This window comes from Urocitellus parryii, chromosome 3 (genome assembly GCF_045843805.1).
Source record: "Urocitellus parryii isolate mUroPar1 chromosome 3, mUroPar1.hap1, whole genome shotgun sequence".
Lineage (NCBI taxonomy): Eukaryota > Metazoa > Chordata > Mammalia > Rodentia > Sciuridae > Urocitellus > Urocitellus parryii.
In genome coordinates, this window is record NC_135533.1 from 143014792 (window position 1) to 143041805 (window position 27014).

General features: G+C 51.7%; 1 protein-coding gene across 1 annotated transcript; it reads left to right on the forward strand.

Moving 5' to 3' along the window:
- Drc10 (dynein regulatory complex subunit 10) lies at positions 1-25844 on the forward strand. The gene is made up of 7 exons (XM_077795565.1): positions 1-11; positions 9193-9233; positions 20933-21759; positions 23537-23770; positions 24414-24485; positions 25401-25651; positions 25778-25844. Exons 3-7 carry the CDS (start codon positions 21025-21027, stop codon positions 25842-25844), a joined length of 1359 nt encoding a protein of 452 aa, XP_077651691.1. The 5' UTR covers positions 1-11; positions 9193-9233; positions 20933-21024.
- The last annotated feature ends 1170 nt before the right edge of the window (positions 25845-27014 follow it).

Sequence of the window (27014 nt, forward strand, 5' to 3'; positions counted from 1 at the left end):
CCTCGGAGAAGGTGAGTAACCGGGCGGGGAAGCGTCCGCCGGGAGAAGGGTGGAGTGAGCTCTCGTCCAGCCTCCTTCGGCCCCCATAGAAATCAGCAGCCCCATCCCACCTTCAGTATCTTGCTCCCAGCCCCTGCCCCAGTCTGGACCTCCCTCTTGGTGCCTGCGAGGACCACAGGGCATCTACGGGGACCTGCCCTTACTCTGCCCCTTCCACCTGTCCCTTGCAAGGCCCTCGTCCCCAGACCCGAATACCAGTCGATCGGAGGCGCATCACACTGAACTTACTTCAAGTCAAACGTAGATGGAGGACTTGAGGGGGTACTTTTTAAGTCTGGCATCACCCCACCTAAGGACGACACATCCCCGAATGAGCATGCAAGGAAGGCATCTCGTTTGAGTGAGTGCTTAAAACAGAGTATTTTGGGCGCTGGAGGTATATATAACACAGTCAGCGGCAGAGTGCTTGCCTAGCATGTAGGAGGCCCTGGGTTCAATCCCCAGTACCACACATCCCCTAAAAAAAAAAAAAAAAAAAAAAAAAAAAAAGTATTTTGATTATACAATTTATGTCTTTTGTATTTTGCAATCCTCCTGCCTCAGCCTCTCCAGCTCATACATTCTTAAGACAAAGTGTTGCTTGTAAGGATTAAATGAGATAAGGCTATAAAGAAGTTGGCATGGGCAACATATTATGTGCTCAGCAAATAGTGGCAACCGTTTTTTTCCCCTAAAATACATCTGGCCTTAACTCTCCCGGCTTAAAACAGATCTGAGGAAATTCTCCTGGTCCCTGCCTTAAATATTCAGGTATCTACTGAGTGCCTACTATGGGTGCAGGGGGGTAGAGCAATCAATTTAAAAAGCTCCATTGCTCCCTTCATGGAGCACAGTCTAATATGGGAGATAATCAATAATGAAACAGTGTAGTATGAATGGAGAGTGAAGAAGTGGAAAAATTCCCTCCTCAAAATGCAACTATATAGTCCATTCATGGATGGATGGTTAAACACACTGTGGTATATCCACATAGTGGAATATTATTCAGCCATGAGACAGAATAAAATTCAGAAATATGCTACAACATGGGTGAAACATGAAGATATGCTATGTGAAAGGAAGTCAGACACAAAATGACAAATTTTATATGATTTCACTGATATAGGGTATATATAATATATACACACACACATAGAGACAGAAAGTGGAACAGTGAGGAGTGGACAGTGGTGATGTTTGCACATAAATATGAATGCAACAATCTTTTTTTTGAGAGAGAGAGAGAGAGAGAATTTTAATATTTATTTTTTAGTTGTCGGCGGACACAACATCTTTGTATGTGGTGCTGAGGATTGAACCTGGGCCGCACGCACTACCACTTGAGCCACATCCCCAGCCCTGAATGCAACGATCTTAATGCCCCTGAACTGTACCCTTACAGATTGTTAAAAGGGTAAACTTTGCTAGGTTTATTTTACCTGAATTAAAAAAAAAAAAAACTATGAAGCTGAATAAAACTTCCCACTGCACCTCCAGCACTCTGAAGACTGACCAAGGGCCTAGGACACACTGGCATGTTCATGAACCCAACTGAAACTGGGCTGGTGGTACTTACCTAGGCCTTCTCTGAACGCCTCCACCCCCAGCTCTGGCATGAGAGCTCCATGAGGGTTGGCGGCCTGTGACAACCAGCAGCGTCCCTGTCACTGCCTCCTGGGTCTCCCTTGATGTAGAGCCTGACTGGCTAAAGTGGCACTCTGTGTCAAAGAGGGCCAGTGGCTCCCACGGTCCAAGGTTTAGTCCTAGCTGGGCAAATGCTGGGCAGCAGACTTGGAGTTTGGGAACTGAGACGGCCATGGGCCTTAATAAGGCCAGCCACATACACAGCCCTGGCCAGCGGAGCCTGTGTAGACTCTCAGAGGAGAGGCCAGTAGGCCCAGAAGGAGCTCAAGTTCAGGTGGACTTGAAGATTGCATCTGCAGCCGAGAATGGAAGACTTATAGATTCAAAGTATTTTAGCACAAACTCTTACCAGTTTGGGGCTGAATTTTAAACTATAAGATACACGACCACAGAAGAAGTCAAGTTTAAAAAGGAAGGAAATCGCCAGGCACAGTGGCACACACCCGTGATCCTAGCGGCTCAGGAAGCTGAGGCAGGAGGATCGCCAGTTCAAAGCCAGCCTCAGCAACAGCGAGGCGCTAAGCAACTCAGTGAGACCCTGTCTCTAAATAAAATGCAAAATAGGGCCGAGGGTGTGGTTCAGTGGTTGAGTGCCTCTGGGCTCCATCCCCAGTACCCAAAAAAAAGGAAGGAAAAAATTAAGCGGAGTTGCACATTTAGAGGACACTGACTTGACAGATTTAGTGCAGGGAGTGACTGAGCCAACTCGCAAGCAAAACAAGAGCAACTGTCAACAGGGGAAAAAATTAGAATCACAGTTGCTACAATTATTGTCTGAAATTTCCAGCATTCAACAAATAGTTGTGAGATGAGCAAAGAAAGAAGAAATGCAAGCATACTCCAGAGCAAGGGAGGACAGAAACTATCTGTCTCCAGACGTCTGATTTATAGACAAAGACTTCAAAGCAGCTATTTTAAATACATTCAAAAGAAACCAGGCTTAAATTAAAAGAAGACATGGAAACAAGGACTCATCAATAGAAAATACCATCATATTTTTCTCATGTTATCTCTTCACTAAAAAAATATATAAGATTGTACAAAGCAGTATTTATAGCATGATGCTGTTAGATGTATAAAAAATGATATGATATTTGTGACAATAACTGGACAAAACTGGACTGGGGATGTGGCTCAGGAACAGAGCCCTTGCCTGGCTTGCGTGAGGTTCTATCCCTGACACCGGAAAGAGTTTTAAATTCACAAAATAAAGAAAGAGGAAGAAGAATCACTGCACCAACATTCTTTATATTACCAAAGTTAAGCTATTATTATTCTAAAATAGACTGATAAATTAAGATGCACATTATAATCCCTAGATCAACCCCTAAAACTAAAAAAAAAAAATAGCCAGGTGCATACCTATAATCCCAGCTGCTCAGGAGGCTAAGGCAGGAGCGTCCCAAGTTCAAGGCTGACCGGGGCAATGTAGCAAGACCCCTACCTCCACATTGTGAAAAGGCTGGAGATGGAGCTCAGTGGTAGAAATTAAGAGGGTCCAGTCCCCAGTACTGGGAAAGCAGAAACAGGAAAACCTCAAAAAATATCTTTAAAAAGACAGGAATTAAAAAATGCACTAAATACTTATTTAACATAATAAAAGGCAACTTAGCAGGGAAACAAAACTATATGTATGAGACAAATAAAAAAACAATAGAATGAGGTGGACAGCCAGCAGATAAGAATAACTGCATGTAAATAGATAAATGGAAATGATAAAAGCTTTAATCTAAAGGTGGGGATGGACAGGCATACCTTAGATTTGAAAGACACACATAGTTTGAAAGCAAACCACGCAAGGTCCCGCAGCTACGCAGCTAGGATACTATCAAACAAAACTAAGACAAGAGATATTATTAAAGCTGGGGTTGTGGCTCGGTGGTATAGCACTTGCCTAGCATGTGTGAGGCACTGGGTTTGATTCTCGGCACTGCATAAAAATAAATAAAATAAAGTCCATTGACCGCTAAGAAAATATTTTTTTTTTTAAAGAAAGAGTAAGAGAGGAGAGAGAGAGAGAATTTTTTTTTAATATTTATTTTTTAGTTCTCGGCGGACACAACATCTTTGTTGGTATGTGGTGCTGAGGATCGAACCCGGGTCGCACGCATACCAGGCGAGCGCGCTACCACTTGAGCCACATCCCCAGCCCAGAAAATATTTTTTTAAAAAAGAGAGAGATTATTAACCCAGTGAAGAACACTTAATATTGACAGGAGGAGGGTCCATACACCAGGAAACTGCAGCTAGGCTGACCTAGAAAATTAGGATGACAGATATTTGGGCTGGAGCTGAAGCTCACTGGTAGAATGTGTGTCTAGCATGTGTGAGGCCCTGAGTTCCAACCCCAGTACCCAAAAGAGAGAAAAGAAAAAAAGAAAAGGTTTACAGAAATAAGAGGTTTATTTTATTTTAATTTTGCACATGCTTGGCGAACACTGAGCTGCATCCCCAGCCCTTTTTATTTGATTTTGAGACATGGTCTCACTAAGTTGCCCAGTCTGGCCTCTAATTTGTGATCCTCCTACCTCAGCGTCCAGAGTCACTGGGATTACAGCCACACGTCATCATGCCTAGTGTCTCACAGAAATTAAAATTATAAAGGAATAGTATGGACGACTTTATACCCAAAAATAAGACAAATGAAGTAAACGAATTATTTAAAATGACTCAAGAAGAAAGAGAAATTTTGAATAGACTTATAACAAGAAATTGAGTTAGAAATTTGAAATTTTCCTTCAAATTAAAGCCCAGGACTAGGGGTCTTCACTTTGCATTCCATCATAAAGAAGAAATCATACTAATCCTACCCAAACTCTTTTAGTAAAGAGAGGCAGAGGAAACACTTCCCTTTGTCCTGCCCAAGCTGGTTTTCCCAAGGCCGAGGCCAGGAAGAGACATTATGGGCAAAGGAGCTATGGAGCCAGGGGTCAGCAGACCAGGGGCCACGGGCCAAGTCTGGCTGGTCACCTCTTTTGTAAATAACGTTTTATTGGAACATGACAACCAACTTATTTACCTATTATTTATGCCTGCTTTTTCCCCAGTAGAAGAGGCTACATTAGGCACAAAGCCAAAAACATTTCCTACTTGACCCTCTATAGAAAGAAAAAAATTTACCAAGCCCCGTTACATGCCAGTGTCCCTCAAGAAAATACATGCAAAATATTAGCAAATCAAATCCAGCAACACATAAAAAGGATCATACACCATGACCAAGTGAGCTTGTTCCAGAAACGCAAGATCAAACACTTGAAGAGCAGTTAATCAGCATGTTAATAGAATCGGCGTGGAGCAGAGAAGCTGGAGCTCTCTCTCTGGTACTGCTGGTGAGGACATCAAAAGGCACAACCCATCCGAATTATAGTCTGGCACTTTTTAAAAAAGTTAAACGTAAACCAGGCAAGGTGGTGCACACCTGTCATCCCAGCAGCTCAGGAGGCTGAGGCAGGAGGATCGAGAGTTCAAAGCCAGCCTCACCAACTTAGTGAGGCCCTAAGCAACCCATGCCAGAGAAATGGGCCTCATCCTGTGCTCTGTCCTCACCTTCTTCCTCTGCTTACCTCCAGAATCACTGCCTCCTCCCTGTTGAGGCCACCTTCGCTTTTCCCTCGGCCCAAGGTGACAGTCTTCTCAGCCTGGTCCCCCTGCTGTCTTGCACCTACCAACCTTTCCACCACACCTAGGCCCAGGCCGCGTATCCGACCAGACCACTCACTCGGGGCCTAAAACTCTTTGGGTCTCTTAGCCTCTTCCTCTGGAGCAGGAAGGGAAGCAGCCATGCTGACTTCTCTAACTCAGCTGAACCAGACGCCTACTCCCTGTCCACCTGGAAGGGGTCAAGAGGAAGTAAGAAGCAGAACCGGTGTAACCACCAGGCCAGGCCGGAAGGCCAAGCAGTGACAGTGTGGTGCCATCGGGAGGTGGAGAGGATGCTTCCCTCTGTCACTGTTCTGTCATGCCCCGCCTGAATGTGTCCAAGGCAAGAATCAAACCCAGCACTCCCTCTGCCAGGCGCACCCTCTCTCTGGAGCCCAAACAGCCTTGGGCTGAAGGCAGCCTTAATCGAGGTTGTGGAGGCAGAGCCTCCCTACCTCCAGGCTGACTGGCCACCCAGAGCACCCAGCCAGGACTCTGGTTCAGCCAGGCATTCCTGCAGGGACACATTCCAGGCAGACGTCATCCGGGTAAATGCCAGGCTTTCAGCTTGGGGTTTATCCTCTGTCCCAGCAAGAACTTAATTAAAGGGCTGAGTCTGCCCCGCTTGCTCAATTGCTAAATTCCCACGCATGTCCCTCTGTGCCCAGGAGAAGGGCTCAGGGCAGTGAGGCCAAGGCACCACCTGGTCTCTGCCTCACTGAGGGGTAATGACCCCTCACCGTGAAGAGGGCCTGTGGCTTTATGTCGTGAGGGGACAAAATTGCGACGTATGCAGTCGAGGGGAGAAATAAAGAATGTCCATGCGCTTCTGCCCCTTTCAGTGCTTTATTCACTCAAATTACTCCATACAGTTTCACTCTATAGGATCCTAATCAAGAAAACGACAATCCTTTTTTTAAAAAAAAAATCTTTTTTCTTTCTTTTAAGAGAGAGAGAGTTTTTTTGATATTTATTTATTTTTTTAGTTCTCGGCGGACACATCTTTGTTGGTATGTGGTGCTGAGGATCGAACCCGGGCCACACGCATGCCAGGCGAGCGCGCTACCGCTTGAGCCACATCCCCAGCCCAAGAAAACGACAATCCTTAATGCTGGGCACCGCAATAGACATCATCAATCCACAGCAAACAATTCTAGATGAATTCTAAGCCCTGCAAAACACACTTAATCACCATAGGCTAATGACAGACATTTCCTCCGCGTGCTAAGTTCAAGTCTCAAGCCTTAGGCCTTATGTCCAGCAGATGCACACTCACTCAGACCACAGTGACCAGGTCCGGAACCAAGGCAGGCTTTTCCTGGCATGGAGTGAATGACCGGTTGAGGAGGAGGTTGTAGGGGAAGTTGCTGCTCTCACCAAGGTCCAGACGAGGCGGTAGAGTTTGAGAGCGGAGAGGATCACTCAGAGGCTCAGGAAACGGTGACAAGTGATGGGATGTCAGGTCCTCATCAGGCTCTTCAGCTCGAGTGTGGCCTTGATTTGGCTGGCTGAATCCCTGTTCATGTGCTCTAATATTTATACTAAATTTTGGGGTTTTTTGACCCCTCTTTCAATCCTTATCAGCTACCACCAGACTTCTCAGTGACATCCTTTACCCTGGGGTCAGAAACGTCTGCTCTGGTGGTCCCCACCCTGATCTTTCCCTCTGATCAGGCCAGGACAGCCTGCCAGGGCTCCACTCTGTTTATCAGGGTGACGGAAGTGACTTGTTTGAGGTCACACTGGAGGGCTCTGTGGGTGTGCCTGGGGAGACTGCAGGTTTCAAACTGGAGTTTTTAAAATGGAGTTGCTTAGGCTCAGGCCTCAGGCCATCCTCACACTTTACCCAGATTCCCCTCTCGTCCCTCTTCCCTCCTCTACCCAGCCCCCTTTTGATGTGCCTAGGACAGGTGGTGCCTCCCATTCTCTGAGAGATAAGGGACTTCCCAGGGTTGTTCCTAGAGCCTCTAGCAGGTAGGGTAACACCCTGCTTTCCTAACACCCAGCAGGTAAGCCTGGCCCTCCTTCTAGAGGATGGTGACTTTAGAGGGACAGAGAGCAGCCCTGGGCTACACGGGCTACACCTGGGCAGAGGCTGGCCTCTGGATGGGGCCGGGAGTTGGCTAAGGGAGACCATAGTTTCTAGACCAGCGTTCTCAACTGGGGCAGCGTCCACCCCCTCTGCCCCCACCTGGGACATTTCATTTGGCAATGTCTGGGGACATTTTGTCTCTAGCTGGTCAGAACCAGATAATGCTGTTGGCATCAAATGGGTGGAGGTCGAAGATGCCAGCAAACTCGCTGACGTCAGAGGAAAGCCCCAGAGCCACAGCTGTCAGCCCCGTCCCCAGGAGTGCAGAGCTAGGAGCCCGCTCCCAGCTGAGGCCGTCGTGGAAGGGAAACGTCACACGCGCACGCGTGCGCACACACACACTCACACACACACTCACTCTTTCCCTTCAGGCCCCAGTTAATGGAACAGAAATTACAAGATGAAGAAAATCAACAACATTTGAAATACAGAAATATAGAGCATGGAGAAAAGTTTGACCTTAGCTTTCAGATTCTAGCAGCCGGTGACATCCAGTGGCCAGTCAAATGCCCTCACCATGGGGACTCCCAAACATTTTTTTTAAATCCACAAACCAAACAAAGAAACGTGTTTCCCTTCCCAACCCAGCACGTTTATTACAGAGTGTCAGGCTGCAGGTGTCACTCAGTGGTAGAGTGCGCTGGCTGCGGTGCAGCCCTGGGTTCGAGCCCCAGCACACACTCGATGAGACGAGACCCGCTGCACTCCCTTCACGAGGCACAGCTGACATTTTCTACGTCGTTGACTTGAATGCTGGTTCCAACTGGTGAACTGATCTCACTGCCCCCTCAGGAGTTGCAACCCTAAGACTATATGTTTAGAGCAGTTTTAGGGTCACCATGAAATTCAGATTTCCCAAGTCCACACCCTCAGCATCGGCCGGTGGGGAGCACCTGTGACACGTGGCCCACCTACACTGACACCACTATCACCCAGGCCCGGGGTTGGGGTTAGGGCTCATTTGCAGTGTCATATAGCGCGTGGGTTTGCACACAGGTACAGTGACTTGTGCCCTCCGTCACAGCACGTTTACATAGTATTCACTACCCCAAAGCTCCCCAGCTCTGCCTGTTCACCTCTTTCTCCCCGACACCCTGGCCTTCGCTGGTCTGGTACCAGGGATTGAACCCAGGGGCACTTGACCCCTGAGCCCTATCCCCAGCTCTATCTTGTATTTTATTTAGAGACAGGGTCTCACTGAGTTGCTTAGGGCCTTGCTTTTTTGCCAAGGCTGACTTTGGACTTTCTATCCTCCTGCCTCAGCCTCCTGGGCCTCTGGGATTACAGGTGCACACCCAGGTCCACTGGTGTTTTTACTGGCTCCTAGCTGCTCCTTTTCCAGAATGTCATACGTTGGAATCATCCAGCATGGGGCCTTTCTAGATTGGCTTCTCTTCCTTAACATATGCACGCAATATTCCTCCTAAGTCCTTTGGTGGCTTGCTGGCTCCTGTCTTTTTAGTGCTGAAATAACATCCCCTTGTCTGGAGATGCCACAGCTTGTTCGTCCACTCCCCTCCTGAAGGACATCTTGGTTGCTTTCGAGTTCTGGAAGTTACAAAGAGAGCTGCTGTAAACATCTGTGGCAGGGGCTGGGGATGTGGCTCAAGCGGTAGCACACTCGCCTGGCATGCGTGCGGCCCGGGTTCGATCGTCAGCACCACATACCAACAAAGATGTTGTGTCCGCCGAGAACTAAAAAATAAATATTAAAAAAAAACCTCTCTCTCTCTCTCTCTCCCTCTCTCTCTTTAAAAAAAAAAAAAAATCTGTGGCAGTGGGGAGCGGTGGATAAGCAGACAGAAGTTTTCAACTCGGGGTAAGTAATAAGTAGGGCAATTGCTGGATTGAATGCTAACAGCACAAAAACTGAGTTTTGTAAAAAATGACATCAAACAACCTTGCAAAGTGGCTGCCTGCTCTGCACATCCTCCAGGGAGGATGGCGTTCCTGCCCCGCCCCCATTCTCCCAGACCTGGTGCCCTGCAGTGTCCTGGCTTTGCATCTGTGTGTGTGTTGAACCCGGGCCTTGCAGGCGCTGGGCAAGGCAGGCTCCCCACCACTGAGCCACACCCCAGCCCTGGGGCCATTCTTCTAGGTGTATAGTGGCTACTTTTTTTCTTCAAGTGGAGAAAGTTTATTTTAGAAATCTCTAAACTTGGGGCTGGGGCTGGGGCTCAGTGGTAGGGTGCCTGCCGGGCACGTGTGGGACACTGGGTTCGATCCTCAGCACCACGTAAAAACAAAGATATTGTGTCCAACTACAACTAAAAAAATTAAAAAAAAAAAAAAAAGAAATCTCTAAACTCACTACTAGGAATTTCTTTCTGAAATAACCAAAATCATGTCGTCTACAGGTCTAGTTAACCAGAAATGAACATTTCTAAAGGCCACTATAACCAAAAGAGGGGATAACCGCCCTGATTGGAAGGTGGAGGAGATGGAGTCCTGGCCAGTGGCTGGAGGGAGCCCGGCCCTCCTCCACCTCCAACAGAAACGCGGCAGGAATGTAGAAATCAGCCAAATTAAAAATAGCAATAGTACAAAGGAGCCACCGAGGTTCCGTTTTGGCTCTTTGTAAACCTTTCTGCTCCAGAACATTATTTTGAGGAAAAGTACATCTTCTATTTTAAGAAGGCCTCAGGGCTGACACTGGATGGTATCATGTAAAGTAGCAGTAAAGTCACACAGGATTCCCTGTCACACAGTCCTGTCAAGGGGCTCCTCCCTGTCCCCACTTAGAGCAGAGGGAGCCGGAACCTGGCCAGGTCGGGCATCTTTCCCCAGCCACAGCTGGAAAGTGGGAACCTGGGGACTGAACCCCAAACTAGTCTTCTCCAGGGGGCTCCTGGTTTTCTGTTCAACTGCCCAGGTGAAGAATCGAAGCCGGGAGGTCAGGCGAACGTGCCCAGGCCTTCGCTGTGGCCAGGGGCGTGAAGCTCTGACGTTACAACCAAACTGCTCTGGAGGCCCTGGAGCCAGGGCCACGGCCACCCGACAGAGGAGCCCCGTCTGCAGTGCCCGGGCGCCTTTGGCCAACCACTGCCGTCCATAAAACCTGGGCTCTCAAAAGGGACAAGAGAGGTACTGTTATAGATCAAAAGTGGCAGTAGAAAACCATATCCTCCTAAACTATGAAAAAGAAAAAACCAATTAGATTTAGATCTTTTTTATTTTAGAATTCTCAGCCCTGAGCATGGGGATAAGAGACAACCCATAGTCGAACCTTGGCTCACAGCTTTCACTGCTAAGATGTGACTGTTTCCTGGCTCTAACTGGGGACATAACAGGCTCTGTGAAGGAACAGTCCCCTGTGGTGCCTGCATCTCCCTGCAAAGAAGCAGGCCTGTTGGCAAAGGTGGACTTGCCGTCTCTTTGTTCATTCAACAGCCATGTTTATTGAGCATCTACTTGGCAGGAGTTGCTTGGGATAGCGGTTTTCCTTGCTGCCCTGTATGGCCCCTGGCTTTCCCCAGTCTGGGCCGGGAAGGCTCGGGTAGAGCACAAAGAGCTCTCTGAGGCCAGCGTGTTGGCAGGCTGCGGGGGCTTCCTGACACCAGCGGGAAACCCTGCAGCCTCCAAGGCGAGCCTCCACCCAGCCACTAGCAGGTAGATTTGGAGGTAAGTGTCCAGGAGTCCCGTTCCTGAGTCATAAGCAGAGTCCTGGGTCGTGAGTCATCAGCAGAACATGGGGGGTAAGACAGGCAGGTAGTGGGAACTGTTCCAGCCCAGAGCTGTCAAGAGTCCACGGAACCATCGGTGCACGTTGGGAATCCATGACCCAGCTTGGCTCAGCCTGCCATGGTGCAGAAATCACAAAGTTTTCATTAAGGTAGAAAATAAGAGCCAAGACCATGAGCTCCATCTCGTGAGAACTGCCGTCTCTGCCACCGTACCCCAGCCATGGGCCACCCTAGGTCACCCTCCTAGCACTCTCACTTGGAAGCTGAACGTGGCCTTTGTACTGTCCAGTCACAGGAAGGAAGAGGAACAGGGCCAGGAAGCTGCAGCCAAAACCCAGTGAGGAAATCCTTCAGTTGCCCAGGAGCGCACGTGCTGGGAATTCTCAATGGGAGGTGCCACTAAGGGAGGGTTTGTTTACTTGGTTCTGTTGGTTCAAGTTTCTCCCTTTCTTTGGTATTGGAAATCTGAACCCAGGAGTGGTTAACCACTGAGCCACACCCCCAGCCCTTTTTTATATTTTTTTTAGAGACAGGTCTCTCTGAGATGCTTAGGGCCTCCCTTCATTACTGAGGCTGGCTTTGAACTCAAGACTCTCCTGCCTCAGCCTCCCCATGCTGCTGGGATTACAGGCATGTATTATCTGTCACCATGCCCAGCTTTATTTGGTATTTTGAGGCATGTTCTTTAGATAAATTGCTGAGAGTATTACAAAGTTGCTGAGGCTGAGCCAGGAGTGGTAGCGATCACCTGTAATCTCAGCAACTACGGGGAGGCTGAGGCAAGAGGATTGCAAGTTCAAAGCCAGCCTCAGCAACAGCAAGGCACTAAGCAACTCAATGAGACCCTCCCTGTCTCTAAATAAAATACAAAATAGGGCTGGGGATGTGGCTCAGTGGTCGAGTGCCCCTGAGTTCAATCCCCAAAACCAAACCAAACAACAACAAAAAAAAATAACAAAATTGCCGAGACTGGCCTTGAACTTGTAATTCTCCTGCCTCGGCCTTCTGAGTCACAGAGATTATAGGCGTGTGCGCATGCATGTGTGCATGCATGTGTGCATGTGTGCTGGGGGTTGAACTCAGAGTCTCATAAATTCTGAGCATCTCCTCTATCCCTGAGCTACACCCTCAGCCCTAGGTTTCTTTCTTTTTGGGGAGGTGGGGGTAGGTACTGGGGATTTAACCCAGGGGCACTTAACCACTGAGACACATCCCCAGCCCTTTCTATTTTTTATTTTTTTACTTACAGTTAGGGCCTCACTAAGTTGCTTTGGGCCTTGCTAAGTTGCTGAGGCTGGCCTCCAACATGCTTTCCTCCTGCCTCAGCCTCCCAAACCACTGGAATTACAGACCTGCACCACCACACCTGGCAAAAGTGACATGTTTTCCAGTTACTATGGAGATATAAAGTTTCCTTTTTAATCAAAAGAACTTAGGAATGAAAGAATTCTTTAAAAAATTGAGTTGATCATAGTGTGGCTCTGTGTGTAAATCTGGCAGAAACCACAGCAGTGGCCTCTCAGGTGATGCTGAATGGGAACGAGCCTTCCTGGTCCCCAGTGGCCCACAGGGGGAGCAGATGTGAGGCGCATCTCGGTCAGTTCACAAGAACTTCCAAGTGTTCTCTTGGGATTTAAACTTTTTTTCTTTTGTTGTGGTGGTAAAATATGTAACATGAAATCTGCCATTTTAAGCACTTGAAGTATTCGATTCAGTGGAATCAATTACATACACACACGGGGCTGGGGATGTGGCTCAGTGGTAGATGGCTTGCCTGGCATGCATGAGGCACTGGGTTCAATCCTCAGCACCACATATAAACAAATAAATGAATAAAGGTCCATCAATAACTAATAATTTTTTTTTAAAAAATTACATACGGGCTGGGGATGTGGCTCAAGCGGTAGCACGCTCGCCTGGCATGCGTGCGCCCGGGTTCGATCCTCAGCACCACATACCAACAAAGATGTTGTGTCCGCGGAGAACTAAAAAAAAATAAATATTAAAATTCTCTAAAAACAAAAAATTTTTAAAAAAATTACATACACACGCTGTGCGACCATCAGAACCTATTTCCAAATTCTTTCATCTTCCCCAGGAATCTGCGCCCCATAAACGCTAACCCTCCTCTTGCCCCGCAGCACCTCCCACGCCCTGGCTCGGTTCCCTTCCTGCCAGTCACACCGTGGGATCAGGCCCTGGTGTCCCTATGCCCAGGCAGGTCTCCGCCTCCGGGGCTCAAGCTGTCCTCCTGTGCCTGCCCCCTGAGTGGCTGGGCCTGTAGGGGTGACCACCGTGCCAGCGATCTCCAGCTTTTCTGATATATATATAATTAACACATATATTTTTTATTTTATATAAATATAATTATTATAGTTTGTAATACATGATATCATTCTATATTTTCATTTTATTGTATTTTATCTTAATATAATCATAATATATTTTATATTATAAAATGATACAATGATTATATATTTACATATGATATTTGTCAATTTTACTTGTGGCGCGGAGGCCAGAGCAGGGCCAGAGCATGCTGGCCACCACCCTCGCTCTGAACAGGTGACTTGTCTTAGCGTATTTTCAAGGCCTCCCATGCCGTAGCCTGGCCACTCGGTTCTTTTTATGGCTAATATTCCACGGTGTGAATATAGGACACTTCCTTTAGCCCGTCATTTGGTGACGGACCCTTGGGTAGTTGTTCTAGTAAGCTTTTTTGCTGCTGTGACTCAAGACCCACCAGAACAGTTGTGGAGTTGTGGAGGAGCCAAGTTGGAGGGCTCCGCTCCTCGGGGCTCGAGGTGAGGCAGGACATCAGGCAGAAGAGTGTGGCAGAGGGCAGCAGCTCCCGTGGTGACCGGGAAGCAGAGGGACTCCGCTCTCTGGATACAAAATATGCCCCCATAGCCACGCCCCCAAGGCCCTCCTCCTCCAGCCTCAGCCCAGGCCCCCAGGTACCTCCCAGTGAATCCCAGGTGGGTTAATTCACTGAGTAAGTGAAGCTACAACCCAATCATTTCTCCCCCAAACCTTCTCACACTGTCTCACTTTGGGCTTTTGGGGGACGCCCCACGTCCAAACATAACAGTGGCTCCCCCTTTGCCTTGTAACTCTCGCTGCCTCCCCACGCACAGGTGCCCCTGCCTCCTCTCCAGCGCTTTCAGTGGACACCTAGGAGTGGACTTGCTCTGTCGCATGGTGATTCCAGCTGTAAGTTTTTGAGGAACCACTAAAGTTTTTTGCACAGTGACTCTCACTTTCCAGTCTCACTGGTTGTAAATGAGGTTCCAACTGCAGGACATCCTCATCCACACTTGCTATTTTCCACTTAAAAAAAAATTGCAGCCCAATCCTAGTAGCTCAGGAGACTGAGGCAGCAGGATTGTGAGTTCAGAGCCAGCCTCAGCAATTTAGCAAGGCCCTAAGAAACTTATGGAGACCCTGTCTCAAAATAAAATATAAAAAGGGGCTGGGGATGTGGCTCTGTAGTTTAGTGCTCCTGGGTTCAACCCCCAGTAATCAAATAAATAAAAGAGGAAAACTGCAGCCGTCCTGGGGAGTAGGAAGAGGTATCTGGTAGTTTGGGTTTGCATTTGCTCGGTGACTGATGGTGCTGGGCATCTTCATGGGCTTATTGCCCAGTCGTATATTTTCTTGGGAGGAATGTCTGTGTTGTGTTGTTTTGTTTGTTTTTACAGTGTGTGTGTATGGGGGGGCAGACCCAGGCTGCCCTTTCTCCATGTTTTGATCAGGTTGTTTTCATTGTTGGGCTTTTGGGTACTTTCTAGACTCTGGCTGCGGAAGCCTCATCAGGTGTGTGATTTGCAAGTCTTTTCTGCTGTTTTAGAGGTCGTTGCTTTACTTTCTAGATGACATCACTTAATGCACAAGGACTTTAGAGTTTGGGATTCCAGTTCATCTATTTTTTCTTATGTGTCTCACTCTGTTGATGTCGTATCTAGGAATCGAAAGCCAAGTCCAAGTCGTGAAATTGGACTCCCCTATTTTCTACTGGGAGTTTTATAGTGTTTCCATACTACTTCTTTCTTTTTTAAAGAAATTTTTTAGTTATACATGGACACAATATGTTTATTTTGTTTATTACGGCTGAGGATCGACAGCCTCAATACTGTTTCTAAACACATTCTTCTATCCTCCCACCCAGTATCAAGACCAACCCCCCCCCCCCCGCCATTGCCACCACTTACCTATCTCCTCCCTACTGACTCTGGAAGTCTGGCCCCTTCCCACGAAGTTCCTGCAGTCCCACACTGGCCACCAGCAGCCCATCACAGGGGCAGGAATGTCCCTGCCTCCCTCTACTGAGGCCATCCTGGGTTATGTTTTGTTGGTGGTACTAGTGGTGGAACCCAGAGTGCTCTACCCCTGAGCCATGTCCCCAGCTCTTTTTGAGACAAGATCTCCATAGGTTGCCCAGGCTGGCCTCCAACTTGCAAACCTCCTGCCTGAGCCTCCTGAGTCTCTGAGATTACAGGGGTGTGCCGCTGCTCCCAGCTGAGGTTGTTCACACACACACACACACACACACGCACGCACGCACGCACACACACACGTATAAAATATACCTCAACCAGGAAACCTACACACACATATGCATTATTGTTAATTATGTACATATACATACATTTATATATACATGTGTATATGTACTTACAATAACAGCAAATAAGAATAGATATGATTATGAATATATATATTCATATTTCAGGTATTTTCAAATATTTTTTAGTTGTCAATAGATTTTTTACTTTCTTTATTTATATGTGGTGCTGAAGATTGAACCCAGGGCCTCACACACACCAGGCAAGTGCTCTACCACTGAGCCACCATCCCGGCCCCTACAGTTTTATTTATTTATTTATTTTTAAAGAATATTTAACTTATTCATGAATCTTATTGAACTTTTTTTCTCTGTGGTGCCAGAGTCGAACCCAGGGCTCCTGCCCTCGGGGCAGGCACTCACCCACTGAGCCCCAGCCCTGCCCTGGAGTTCTTAAATAGCTCTGAGGCTCGGGAACTGGATCTTGAGCACGGCTTTCTCGAGGTCTCTATTTGACAGGATTCACTGAAATTGGCCCAGAAATCTCATTCTACTCTGTCCACCATAGAAGTCGACATTGAAGTCAAAAGACTGCTGGGCACAGGGCGCACGCCTGAAATCCAGGTGACCAGGGAGGCAGGAGGATCGTGAGTTCGAGGCCAGCCAGGGCAACTTTGTGAGTGGCTGTGTCTAAAGAACTAATTAGACTGCACAAAATACGGGCTGCGAGATGCAGGTGCCTGAGCCCGGTGGCCTGGGCTGAAATCCTGCTCAGTGGCTTACCAGCTGGAGTCCTCATGTCTCTCTGCTTCCTGTCCTCCTGGGTAAACTGGAGGTCACAGCAGCACCCACCTCTAGACTGGGGGGATTATGGGAATCCATTCACAGGGCCCGGCACGGTGGTGTACGCCTGTAATCCTAGCCACTTGGGAGGCTGAGGCAGGAGGATCTCGAGTTCAAAGCTAGCCTCAACAATTTATCGAGGTGCTAAGCAACTCAGTGAGACCAAGTCTCTAAATAAAATACAAAATAGGGCTAAGTATGTGGCTCAGTGGTCGAGTGCCCCTGAGTTCAATCCCTGGTAATAAAAGAACAGCGTGGAAAGTTCTGGAGAGTCAGCTGACACTACTGTGGAATTCCTTAACCTGAGACCCACTCCACTCCAGTCCTGTTGGTTCACCACCCTCTGACTCTCTGGGTGCCACCGATGGACTTGAAGGGTGCTGATGGGTGTGGGGCCTTCTTCCCCTTTTTCTCTCCAAGGGGAAAAAAAAAAATAGATCACTTAGCTCAAGTCTTTTTTATTTTTTTTCCCAAATGCTCTGAGAGCGAAAGTAATAAAATATCCAAGAGGCCCATTTGAATGAAGCCGAGGTATAATTTGCATGATAAAGATATATTTCCATTTATAAAGTTCATCAGCAGAATTAATGACAAATAAAGGGAAGATCCAATTAACGTTCCCCGTCCATTAACCATCCTGCCTCACTCAGGGCAGGAAGCTTAAGAGGGGAGGCTGAAGTTGGAAATGATTTAAATATTAAGGCTGGTGGCATTAAAAGGGACATGAGATGATCACATTAGAATTCAAGGAAAAGAGATTCTGCAGCGATTTTGTCAGGGAGTCAGCCGCGATTCCCCCCAAGTCCTAGCTCTACTGGGTCTTTCTTGTCCACCCAAATGAGCTGTCAAGAGCTGACGGGCGCCATCATAATCAAAGAAAACAAGTTTGCCCTTTAAAGCAGGGGAGGTAATTTGGCTGAAAGCAAATTGGAAACATTTCCTAGAACGTCTCACGGTTTCCAGCCTCCGTCTTTTGATGTATGCCTGAGAGCTCTGGGGGACCGAGGGGAGAAGAGTGCTCCTGAGTGCTTCGTTCACATGCATTCTGCAGCCTTGGGGTGAAGGTCCACATCCTCAGAGAACCCCAGGGCTGCCCCCAAAACTTTATCTTCAGGAAAGATCTCAGAGGAACTGAGGACATTGACTGGAGAACAGGAAGTGGGTGGGAATCAAGGGGGTGCAGACAATGTGACCTTCTTCACCTCCCTCCACAGCTCCCAAAGAACCTGCTGACCCGGGTCCACGCTGCTAGTCAGGGAGCCAGACATACAGCACCTTGCTGGCCTCTTTCTTCCTTGTTCTTAGTCACCACACATTTTCTTTCTTTTCTGGGGTACTGGGTATTGAACTCAGGGGTGCTTAACCACCGAGCCACATCCCCAGCCCTATTTTGGATTTTATTTAGAGACAGGGTCTCACTGAGTTTCTTAAAACCTCACTAAGTTGCTGAAGCTGGCTTTGAACTCGAGATCCTCCTGCCTCAGCCTCCCGAGCCGCTGGGATGACAGGGACGCACCCCTGTACCTGGCTCCATGTTTTTCTGATTCCTTCCTCTTCTCTCTCTTTACTCTCTGGTTTGGTGAATTGAAGATGATCTTCTGTGACTTCAGACACCACTTCTCCTTCGCCTTTGCAGCTCCAGCCCCAGGGCCTTCTGATCCTGTGTGGTCAGTGCTGGGAGTTGAACCCAGGGCCTTGCACATAGTTGTCGCTGGTATTTTATCAGCTAGGAGTCTTTGATCACAAGTAACAGAAACTGGCCCTGGCTAAGCAAAATGCTGAAGGAAAGGCTGAACCAGGCCTCAGAATGAACACTGGTCAGGAGGTTCTGGGGTCTTGGCAGCAGGAGCTTCAGAAACAGCCTGAAGCATCAGCTCCCAGGGTTTCCCACCCTCGCACCAGGACTCATGCTCCTAGGAGAGCGGGAGGGTTCTTTGATTGACAGCCCCACCAAGACGGCTGTGAGCTTGATGTCAGTCTGACAAGATGCTCAACCACTTCGGAAGAGGAAGGGTTTATTGGGCTTGTGTTTCGGGACTTCAGTCCAGGGCTTGTGGGCTTGGTGGGCTTGGACCTGTGGCAGAACAGGACCTCATGGTGGAAGCACTTGATGAGGAGATTGCTCGCCTCACGGTGGCCAGGAAGCAAGAGAGTGAGACCAGGTGCAGTGCCCACGCCTGCCATTCTAGTGACCAGAGGGCCTAAGCAGGAGGATCACAAGTTCAAGGCCAGCCTGGGCAACTTAGTGAGGCCCTCAGGAACTCAGTGAGACCCTGTCTCAAAATAAAACATAAAAAGGGCTGGGGGTGTGGCTCCGTGGTTAAGCACCCTGGCTCAATCCCTGCACCAAAGAAAGAGCGGGAGCAGGTCCAGTCACCCCCTCTAGGGGGACCTAGCCCCCCCAGGGACCCATCTTCCTCACACCAGGCCCCACCTCCTAAGCCTCCACTCCTCCCAAGAGCACCCCAGGCTGGGGACCAAGACGATGGCGCCTGGGCCTTGGAGACATTTCTGCAAATCACAGCAACTGCTCACCCCACGGGAGAGTGCCTTCCCCCAGAGGGAACCCGGGTGCCGTCACTGACAACTGGATCAGGGAAGGCCCAGACACCCCCCCCCCCCCCCCCGCCGGCTCCAGTTAGGCAGCCAGGGCCCCCGCGGTGACACAGCCTGCGTCCTCCTCCCCTCCAGAGTCCTCCACAGGTCCTGCCGTTCTCTCCCCGTCACCCAAATTCAAAACTCTTCCCCACGCTTCAAGTCCTAGTGAGTTTTTAAAACACCTCTCACATCCACAGGCAGAATAGGGAAGAGGAGATCATAGGGTGACCCCGAGAGCACATCTCTTCCCGAGGTGACAGCCAGGGTCTTCCATGCTGGGCAAATGGTGGAGGTCAAGATGGAGGAAGCCCGGGGCTGGAGATGTGGCTCAGCAGTAGCGCGCTCGCCTGGCATGCGTGCGGCCCGGGTTCGATCCTCAGCACCACATACCAACAAAGATGTTGTGTCCGCCAAGAACTAAAAAATAAATAATAAAAAATTCTCTCTCTCTCTCTCTCTCTCCCCCCTCTCTCACTCTCTCTTTAAAAAAAAAAAAAAAAAAAAAAAAAAAAAAAAAGATGGAGGAAGCCCTACTTCATTGGAGCTTACTTCTTACAATAGAGAGGAGACAGTGCGCAGGTCCACCTAGGGACCCAGGTGGCGACCCTCAGCCTGGGGAGAGTCCATGGGCAGAGGGGATCGGGCGAGGAGAGAAGCTGGCTGGGGGGGGGGGGGTCCATCTGGGTCCTGGTACGTTGGGAGGCCCCTGGGTGGGTGCATGTGAACCACCGAGTCCCTGACCTGGTACTTAGACCAGTCACTTACTGAGCCCTCACGCCTGGGCCTTGTGCAGGAAGGGCCCCGCCACCCTGAGGATCCCAGGGCCCCAGGGAGACTCTGAGCCCACCGGAGGCTATTCCAGGGCCGAGCCGCTGAGCCTGTGCGATGGGGGACACAGGTCAGAACTACTCATTGCCACCCTGGGTTTTTCTGAAATGGCCTTTTGAATAAGCCGTTTTATTTTATAATAATCGTTGATTTACAGAAGCATTGCCCAGCCTGCAGGCCATGCCTGGCTCCGGGAGGCCAACGTCCTATCCAGTCAGTCCACGGTGTCACTAAGGGAACAAGGCTGCTAACTCCGCCGTGGGGCTTGATTCCTCTGGTTGTCCCACTGATGTCCCTTCTCTATTCCAGGATCCAATCCAAGATCTCACACTACATTTTGAGTGAAACCATTTTTTAGGTTGTATTTGGAGTTACCCTTCAGTGCTCACCGGCCCGGCCAGCCATCTTTTAAAACCACCCTCGAAATCCTTGGAAATTGCTGTTCCTAGTCCTGCGTGCCCTGCGCTCCGTGGTTTGTCCTGTGCCCGTCTTGCTCAGGGTCTTCACAGGGGACGCCTGCAGGCTGAGTGCCTGGGCTCCCTGGTCCATGGGCTTCCCTCTGGTGTTGGTCCAGGGGTGACTCTGGTATCTGAGCAGAGTGTGAGGAGGCGGGAAGGGGCTGCTTCCCATCCCTCCGCCTCAGGCTGCAGGGCCTGGGAGCCCCGCTCTGCCTCCTCTGGGAGCTGATGGCTGTGGCTTGAGCTTCCTATGGTGACCCAGGTCCCCAGCTCACCCCCTCCCATTAGCAGTAGCTGGGTGGCTTTGTCTTCCTGGGGTGGCCTTGCCACTCTGTGCCACCCACGTAAATCCTTGATTAAAATCCTCACAGCTGGGTCTCTTTTCCCGATGGTGGCACTTGGCCCTGTGGCTCACCTCTGCCTGGGCCCTGCACCCTGGTGGCCCAAATACCACCACAAGGTTCTGTGGGAAAGTGCCCCCTCCCCATGAGCTCCTGGGCCCCAGGGCTCAGCGTGGCACTGAACACCGGCTCCTTCCTTGCAGGACTGCAGGACACAGTAGAAGCACAAAAGCCCCTTGGCCCCCCAAAGCCTCCATCTCTGGGGCCCACGAAGACGGGGAGGACTGCCAGCGAGATGGCCTTGGACACCCTCGCTGTGACTCCTCTCCACCAAGGGCCCTCCTTCAGCAAGATGCCCCTGAGGACGGAGGCGTGGCAGAAGCCAGGCAACCTGGTGAAGCCTCCGGTCCCCTCCAAGTCCAAGCTCACCACCATCGAGGCCAAGAGGATCATGTCCGTCCTGGATGAGGCCATCTACAAGGTGGAGCTGGTGACCCTGCTGTCCTACGCCATCACCCACCCGGAGGCCCTGGAGGGGATGCCCGGCGAGGGCGTGGCGGCGGCAGTGAGGGAGCACGAGGACCTCTGCCAGGTGCTGCTGGGGACCATCGGCGACCTGCAGGAGAAGGAGCTGCAGCTGCAGGCAGCGGAGGACGACGAGGCCGAGGAGGAGGCGTGGTTCCAGGACTGCCTGGCAGCCGTGGCGCAGCTCAAGACCAGCCTGCAGCCTCAGATGCAGAAGGTCCGCGACTCCAGCAGGGACATCCTGCGCCTGCTGCTGACCGACCCCCCAGCGGCCAGGCTGCTGCGGCTGCAGGCGCTGGGCAGGAGCCCCGAGGCGCAGCGCTTCATCGAGGGCCTGGAGGAGCTGCGGGGCTTCCTGTTTGAGAGGCTCCTCACCAGCCCCATGGAGGCAAGGGACAGAGCCCAGTTCATCCAGGACATCACCAGGCGCCACCGAAGGAACCAAGAGGTCATTGACGCTCTGGAGACGGAGCTGACCGCGAGGATGAAGAACAGGGACTCTGAGGTACTCCGAGGGCTCTGGTGGGCGGGGTCCCCGCTCCTCTCCTCTCCTCCCCTAAGGGCAGGTCACAGCCCCCCCCCCAGCACGGGGGGGGGGGGGGGGGCAACGGCTCGTGAATATCAGGCTGGGAAGTTCGAGGAAGGGCCAGTACAGGGTGCTAAAGGATGGAACCAGGGCGAGGCCAGAGGGGCCAGGGACCCAGAACTGGAGACCTGCAGGACAGGCGGGAGCAGACCCAGCCCGTGGCACAGAAGTCAGTTGTGGGGAGCAGGGAAGCCGGGTTTGTGGCCTCCCAGCCCCTGCTGCCATGGTTCCATGTGACTCTGCCTGAGAGTAGCTCTGTGCAGTGTGTGCCCATCAAACTTTACTCACAAACACAGGTGGCCTCCTGGGTTTGGAACCCCCGACCTCAGTTTGCTGAGCCCTGATCCAGGTGGGGACAGTATGTGCCTAGATCCTGAGGTGGCAATAGGCCTGCAGTGATCAGAAACCCAGGGAGCCAGTGAGCAGGGAGGGGACCCAGAAGGGCCTGGAGAGAGGGCAGAGAGTGGCCCACCCCAGGGATCCTGCTCCAGGCCAGGGCGGGGCAGGCGGAAGCCCTGGGAAGGTCAAGAAGGGACCTCACCCACAGAGAACCACCTTCCTCGGACCAGACCGCCCACACCCTGGGCTTTACATACAGTTTTCTTTCCAGGGCTTTCTATCTAGATCACCTATGAGGTGACTGCGTTCTTAGCTGTAGCCAGGGGCCCTCCTCTGCCCCAGCCAGCCAGAGTGGCCTGTGCCTTGGCCACGCCCGGCACAAAGAGGCCAGGACAGGGCCCCTGTCTCTGGGCACAGTCTCAGTCAGATGCTCTGCACCACAGCGTCTCTGGGAGGCAGCCGGGGGGTGAGGACTCCTCCACTCCTGTCCACCATGACCAGGGGGCGAGAGAGCCAAGGCCCAAGGCAGCCACCCCTGCCCCGCAGTCCTCACTGGGTCTGTCCCTTAAGACACCCCTTGGAGGTGTCGGAGGAGCCGTATGATTACTGATTTGGGGCTAGCCCCCCCCCGCCCAGGAAGCAGGGGCCCGTCTCCTGTGTCTGGCACTGAGCCTGCATGATGGGGGTAGATATTTGGGGGTGGGATGGGTAAGGCCCAGAGGTCCTCAGTCGGGGCAGGTAAGATGGGAGAGGTCACCATCCTAGGGACAGGGCGAGGGCCACAGCCAGCTTTGTGGGTCCCGTCCAGGTGGTAGAGCCAGCATGGGATTTTCTAGCTCTGGGGTCAAATGCCATTTTTCCAGATGGGCACATGTCACTATGTCATTGAGTATCAGTGGAAAATGAGGGACAGTGTCAGTCAAGCATGTCATGGAGATTCTCAAGAAAAGTGCTGAGTGCCGGTCACACTGCCCAACCTGAAACCCACACCTCGCTCAGGAAGCCTTGTCCCTGGACAGGCTCCCCATGTCGCCCTGCCCGGGTGTGCACCCAGGGAGCCAGTTCTGAGCCTGCAGCAGCTGCCCCAGCCCCAGGCTGCCAGCACGGGTAGACAGCCCTGTGGTGTCCAGTGGGGACCCAGGGTGTTGAAGAGCCGCTGCAGCTGTGCACAAGAGCACTGGCCTCCCCTGCCATCAAATGTCCCTGTCCCTGCCCCTTATGGGTCCAGAGCAGGACTCAGCAAGGAGGGTGGCAGGTGGCATGCCTGGCCCCAAGGGCAGGGCAGGGGTGATGCCTGTCCTGTGCCCTCTGGTGGTGGCGTGGGTGTGACTGCCACCCTCCCGTCCGTCCTGCGCAGGTGGAGAAGGAGAACTTCGTGATCCAAGAACTGAAAAACCACCTGCACCAGGTGCTCAAGTTCTCCGAGAGCAGCCTCCTGCGCACCAAGCAGGAGGCCGAGAAGCAGCAGAAGGCGGACTCCCGGGCGTCGCAGGCCAGGCTGGCCAAGCTCCAGCAGGAGATCCTGACCCTTCGCTCACAGTACCACAACCTGGTCATGGAGAACCGGGAGGCCGAGCAGGCGCTGAGGAAGGTGCCCGCGGACGGGGGACACGGGGGCTGCAGAGGGGCCTCTTTTCTGCTTCCAGGATCCACTGATCCTGGGCACCCTGGTTCCTGCCACTCAGCACCTTGTCCTCAAGGTAGCACACGGTAGCAAGTGTCATTGCCTCAGTCCTTTTTCTGGCTGAATAACATTCTGTCATATGCCTGTGAGCTGATCCTCTAAAAGCACCTAGATCCACCCAGTGGCTTCCCCTCTCGCTTATTTGAGAATCCAAAGCTTCATGGTCACCCCTTCAGTGACACTTGGGTGTCGTCAGGGACCACTCCCATCCTGGCCACTCCGTTCTAGCCACACAGGCTCAGTGTGTCTTAAACACCTCAAGCCTGTTCCCACCTCAGGGCCTTGGCACCTGCTGCTCCCCCTGCCTAGAGTGTCCTCGGAGCCACTGCTGACAGACCATCCCAAGCTCTGTCCCCTGAGGCAAGCGAGTGAGCAGGTCTGAGCCTCGGTTTCCTCATCTGTGAAATGGAAGATGAGGCTGCCAGAGCGGCGCAGCAGGCGAGGCGGGAGAACACTGCCACACAGGGGCCTGCGTGCATTGCTCAGGGCTGTCCGGGTCGGCATTATCCCATCAAACCATGACTGTGGGCTTTTGTGGGTTTTTCCCTAGAAAAAATATAAAGTGGAGACAGAAATCGAGAACTGGATCCAGAAGTACGACTCGGAGATGAGTGAAAAGCAGGTATTTGTCACTACGTCTCTTTCTGGTGGCTTCCCAAGCCAGATCCTTGAGGAATAGGAGGAATGGAGGAAAGGTCCCAGGATGGTCCCCCGAGCAGCCCCGCAGGTCGTCTCAAGGGCTCCTCCAGGCTGGGCCGAGAGGCCAAAGCAGGCAAGGAAAGGCCCCGGGATGCTTAGCCAAGGGAAGCGCCTGCGCCGAGGGCTGGCGGTCCCGGCGCCCCCTGGCGGCCACATCCTGTACTCCACCTCAGGAGCCCACAGGCGTGTCTCCACCACAGTCACTCAGCCAGCTTCCACTGAGATGAACCAGGTGCTGGGTTCAGCAGTGAGGAAAGTCCCCACTGTCACCCGAAGGTCCCAATTTAGTGTCACTTATCAGCTGAGTTACCTGAAGCAAGGGACTTTACTTTTCTGAGCTGCATCTGATCTAGAGGCAGTGGAGGGGCTTCAGTCCCCAGAGCAGGGTCTGCAGGAAGGGCTGGGACCCATAGCCTACAGATTTGGGAATCCCCAAGTGCCCACCCACTTCTGAGGTAGGGAGGCCTGGGGAGATGACATCAGCCCATGTGGCTCAAGGCCAGCTCTGCTGTCACAAGAACCAGGGGGCATTGTCCTTCTATCTGACTGAGTGCCCCTGGGAGGGGCGCCTTGGGGCTACAACTCATTTCTCTAGTCCCCGTGAGGGTCCTGTGGCTGGGGTGTCCACGCTCAGTGGTACAGCACCTGCCCAGCATGGCTCCCTCCCCAGCCTCGAAAAGCCAACCAACCAAAAATGGCCCAATAAGGGTCGTGGGTTCCTTGTGACAGGGACCTTGCCCACCTAGCCTTGTCCTGTTGCTGGAAGGAAACAGGAAGAGGGAGGGGAAGCGGAGGGCATCTGTCACAGCAGGAGGGGCCTGCCACCTCTGACCCCCAGGAGGAGTACGAGGACCTGGACCTCATCCACAAGGAGGAGAAGCTGCAGCTGGAGGAGCTGAAGCTGAGGCACGCGGTGCTGGTGGAGGAGTTCTCCCAGATCCTGGCCGAGAGGGAGGTCAACGCCAAGAAGAGGATGGAGGCCGAGCGCGAGATGCTGCGCATGATCAGGGCCGCCACGCTCATCCAGGCCGTGTGGAAGGGCTACCTGGTCCGCTCCATGCTCAAGTCCAGGAGGAAGAAGAGAGGCAAGGGCAAGGGCAAGGGCAAAGGCCTAAGCCAGATCAAGGGCAAAGGCCTGGGCCAGGTCAAGGGCAAAGGCTTGGGCCAGGTCAAGGGCAAAGGCCTAGGCCAGGTCAAGAGCAAGGGCCAGGGCCTGGGCAAGGGCAAGGGCAAGGAGAAGGGCAAGGGCAAGGGCAAGGAGAAGGGCAAGGGCAAAAAGTGAGCCCGCCCAGGCTTCCCCTACCCCCAGGCCTCACCTCCTCTCCAGACCAGGCCAGCAGCACCAGAGTGCAGAGACCGCCATCCGCCATATGGGGCTTTGTTTGTTTTAAATTAAAAAATATTTTTTTTAAAACCACATTCAAAGGAGCATCCTACAAATGAAGCTGTCTTTACTTGGCTGTGGGCTGGGTGCTGCCTATGGGTGCCCACAGGTACCCAGCTCTGTGTGCAGCTAGGTGTCCATCCACAGGCAACCATTCCCTCCTTCAGCCCCAGTGGGAAATGAGACCATGGACTGCAGCCCCCTGTCCCAGGCTGGAAGCTGCCAAGGCTGTGACAGACACATCACCCACCTGGGCAGAGTAGGGTGTGGGTCACAGTAATCTGCAGGGGACAGACCAGGACCAAGCTGGGCTTCGGGCTGCCCTGGGATGGTCGGCTTGCCCCCTGGCCCGTGCAAGCTCACGGTCCAGATGGTGCACACCTGCAGCCTCCTGGCCCCCAAGAAGTTGAACGCACTGGGAGCTATCACTTAGCAACCTCGCTGCTTTTTTTTCCAGAAAAATCTCTTCAACTCTCAGGTCTGCAGCTGCCCACCCCAGACAGTGTAGACTGTAGGTGGCCCAGTCCCAAGGCTCCCAGTGGCCTCTCACACACTGTGCTGGCCACCAAGCATCCCGCTGGACTACGGCTAGCTTTTGGTGTAGATGACAGGAAAAAGAGGAATTTCCAGCCCTTGCCTGTTAAAATGGGAAGGGGGAAGCCGTTGAGAGGTGGATGTTTCAAGAAAAAACAGAAGGAATCCTCTGAAAGTCCCAGGAAGTTCACACAGCCCAAGTTTAAAATGCAAAAGCATGTTTGTACCGCTGTCTACTTCCCTTGTGGCCCTCTGACCCTTGCAGGCATTCACATCATGCCCTCATCCTGGGCACTGTGGGTCCTTCCCCAGCCATGTCCCCCCTTCCCCTCCCCAGGGCATCACCAGTGCAGCAATGAGGGTTCCCACCGGGGTCCCTGGACCTGGTGCTTGGGGGAGGAGGGAGTAGGAGAGGCCTGGGGTCCAGCCCCATCCCACCAGCTGGATGCTGGGGTCACCCTGGCCCCGGGGGTCCTGCAGCAGCACAGAGGCCCAGGACTTCGTCCCAGTCCCCTCCAGGTGCACCCAACACTT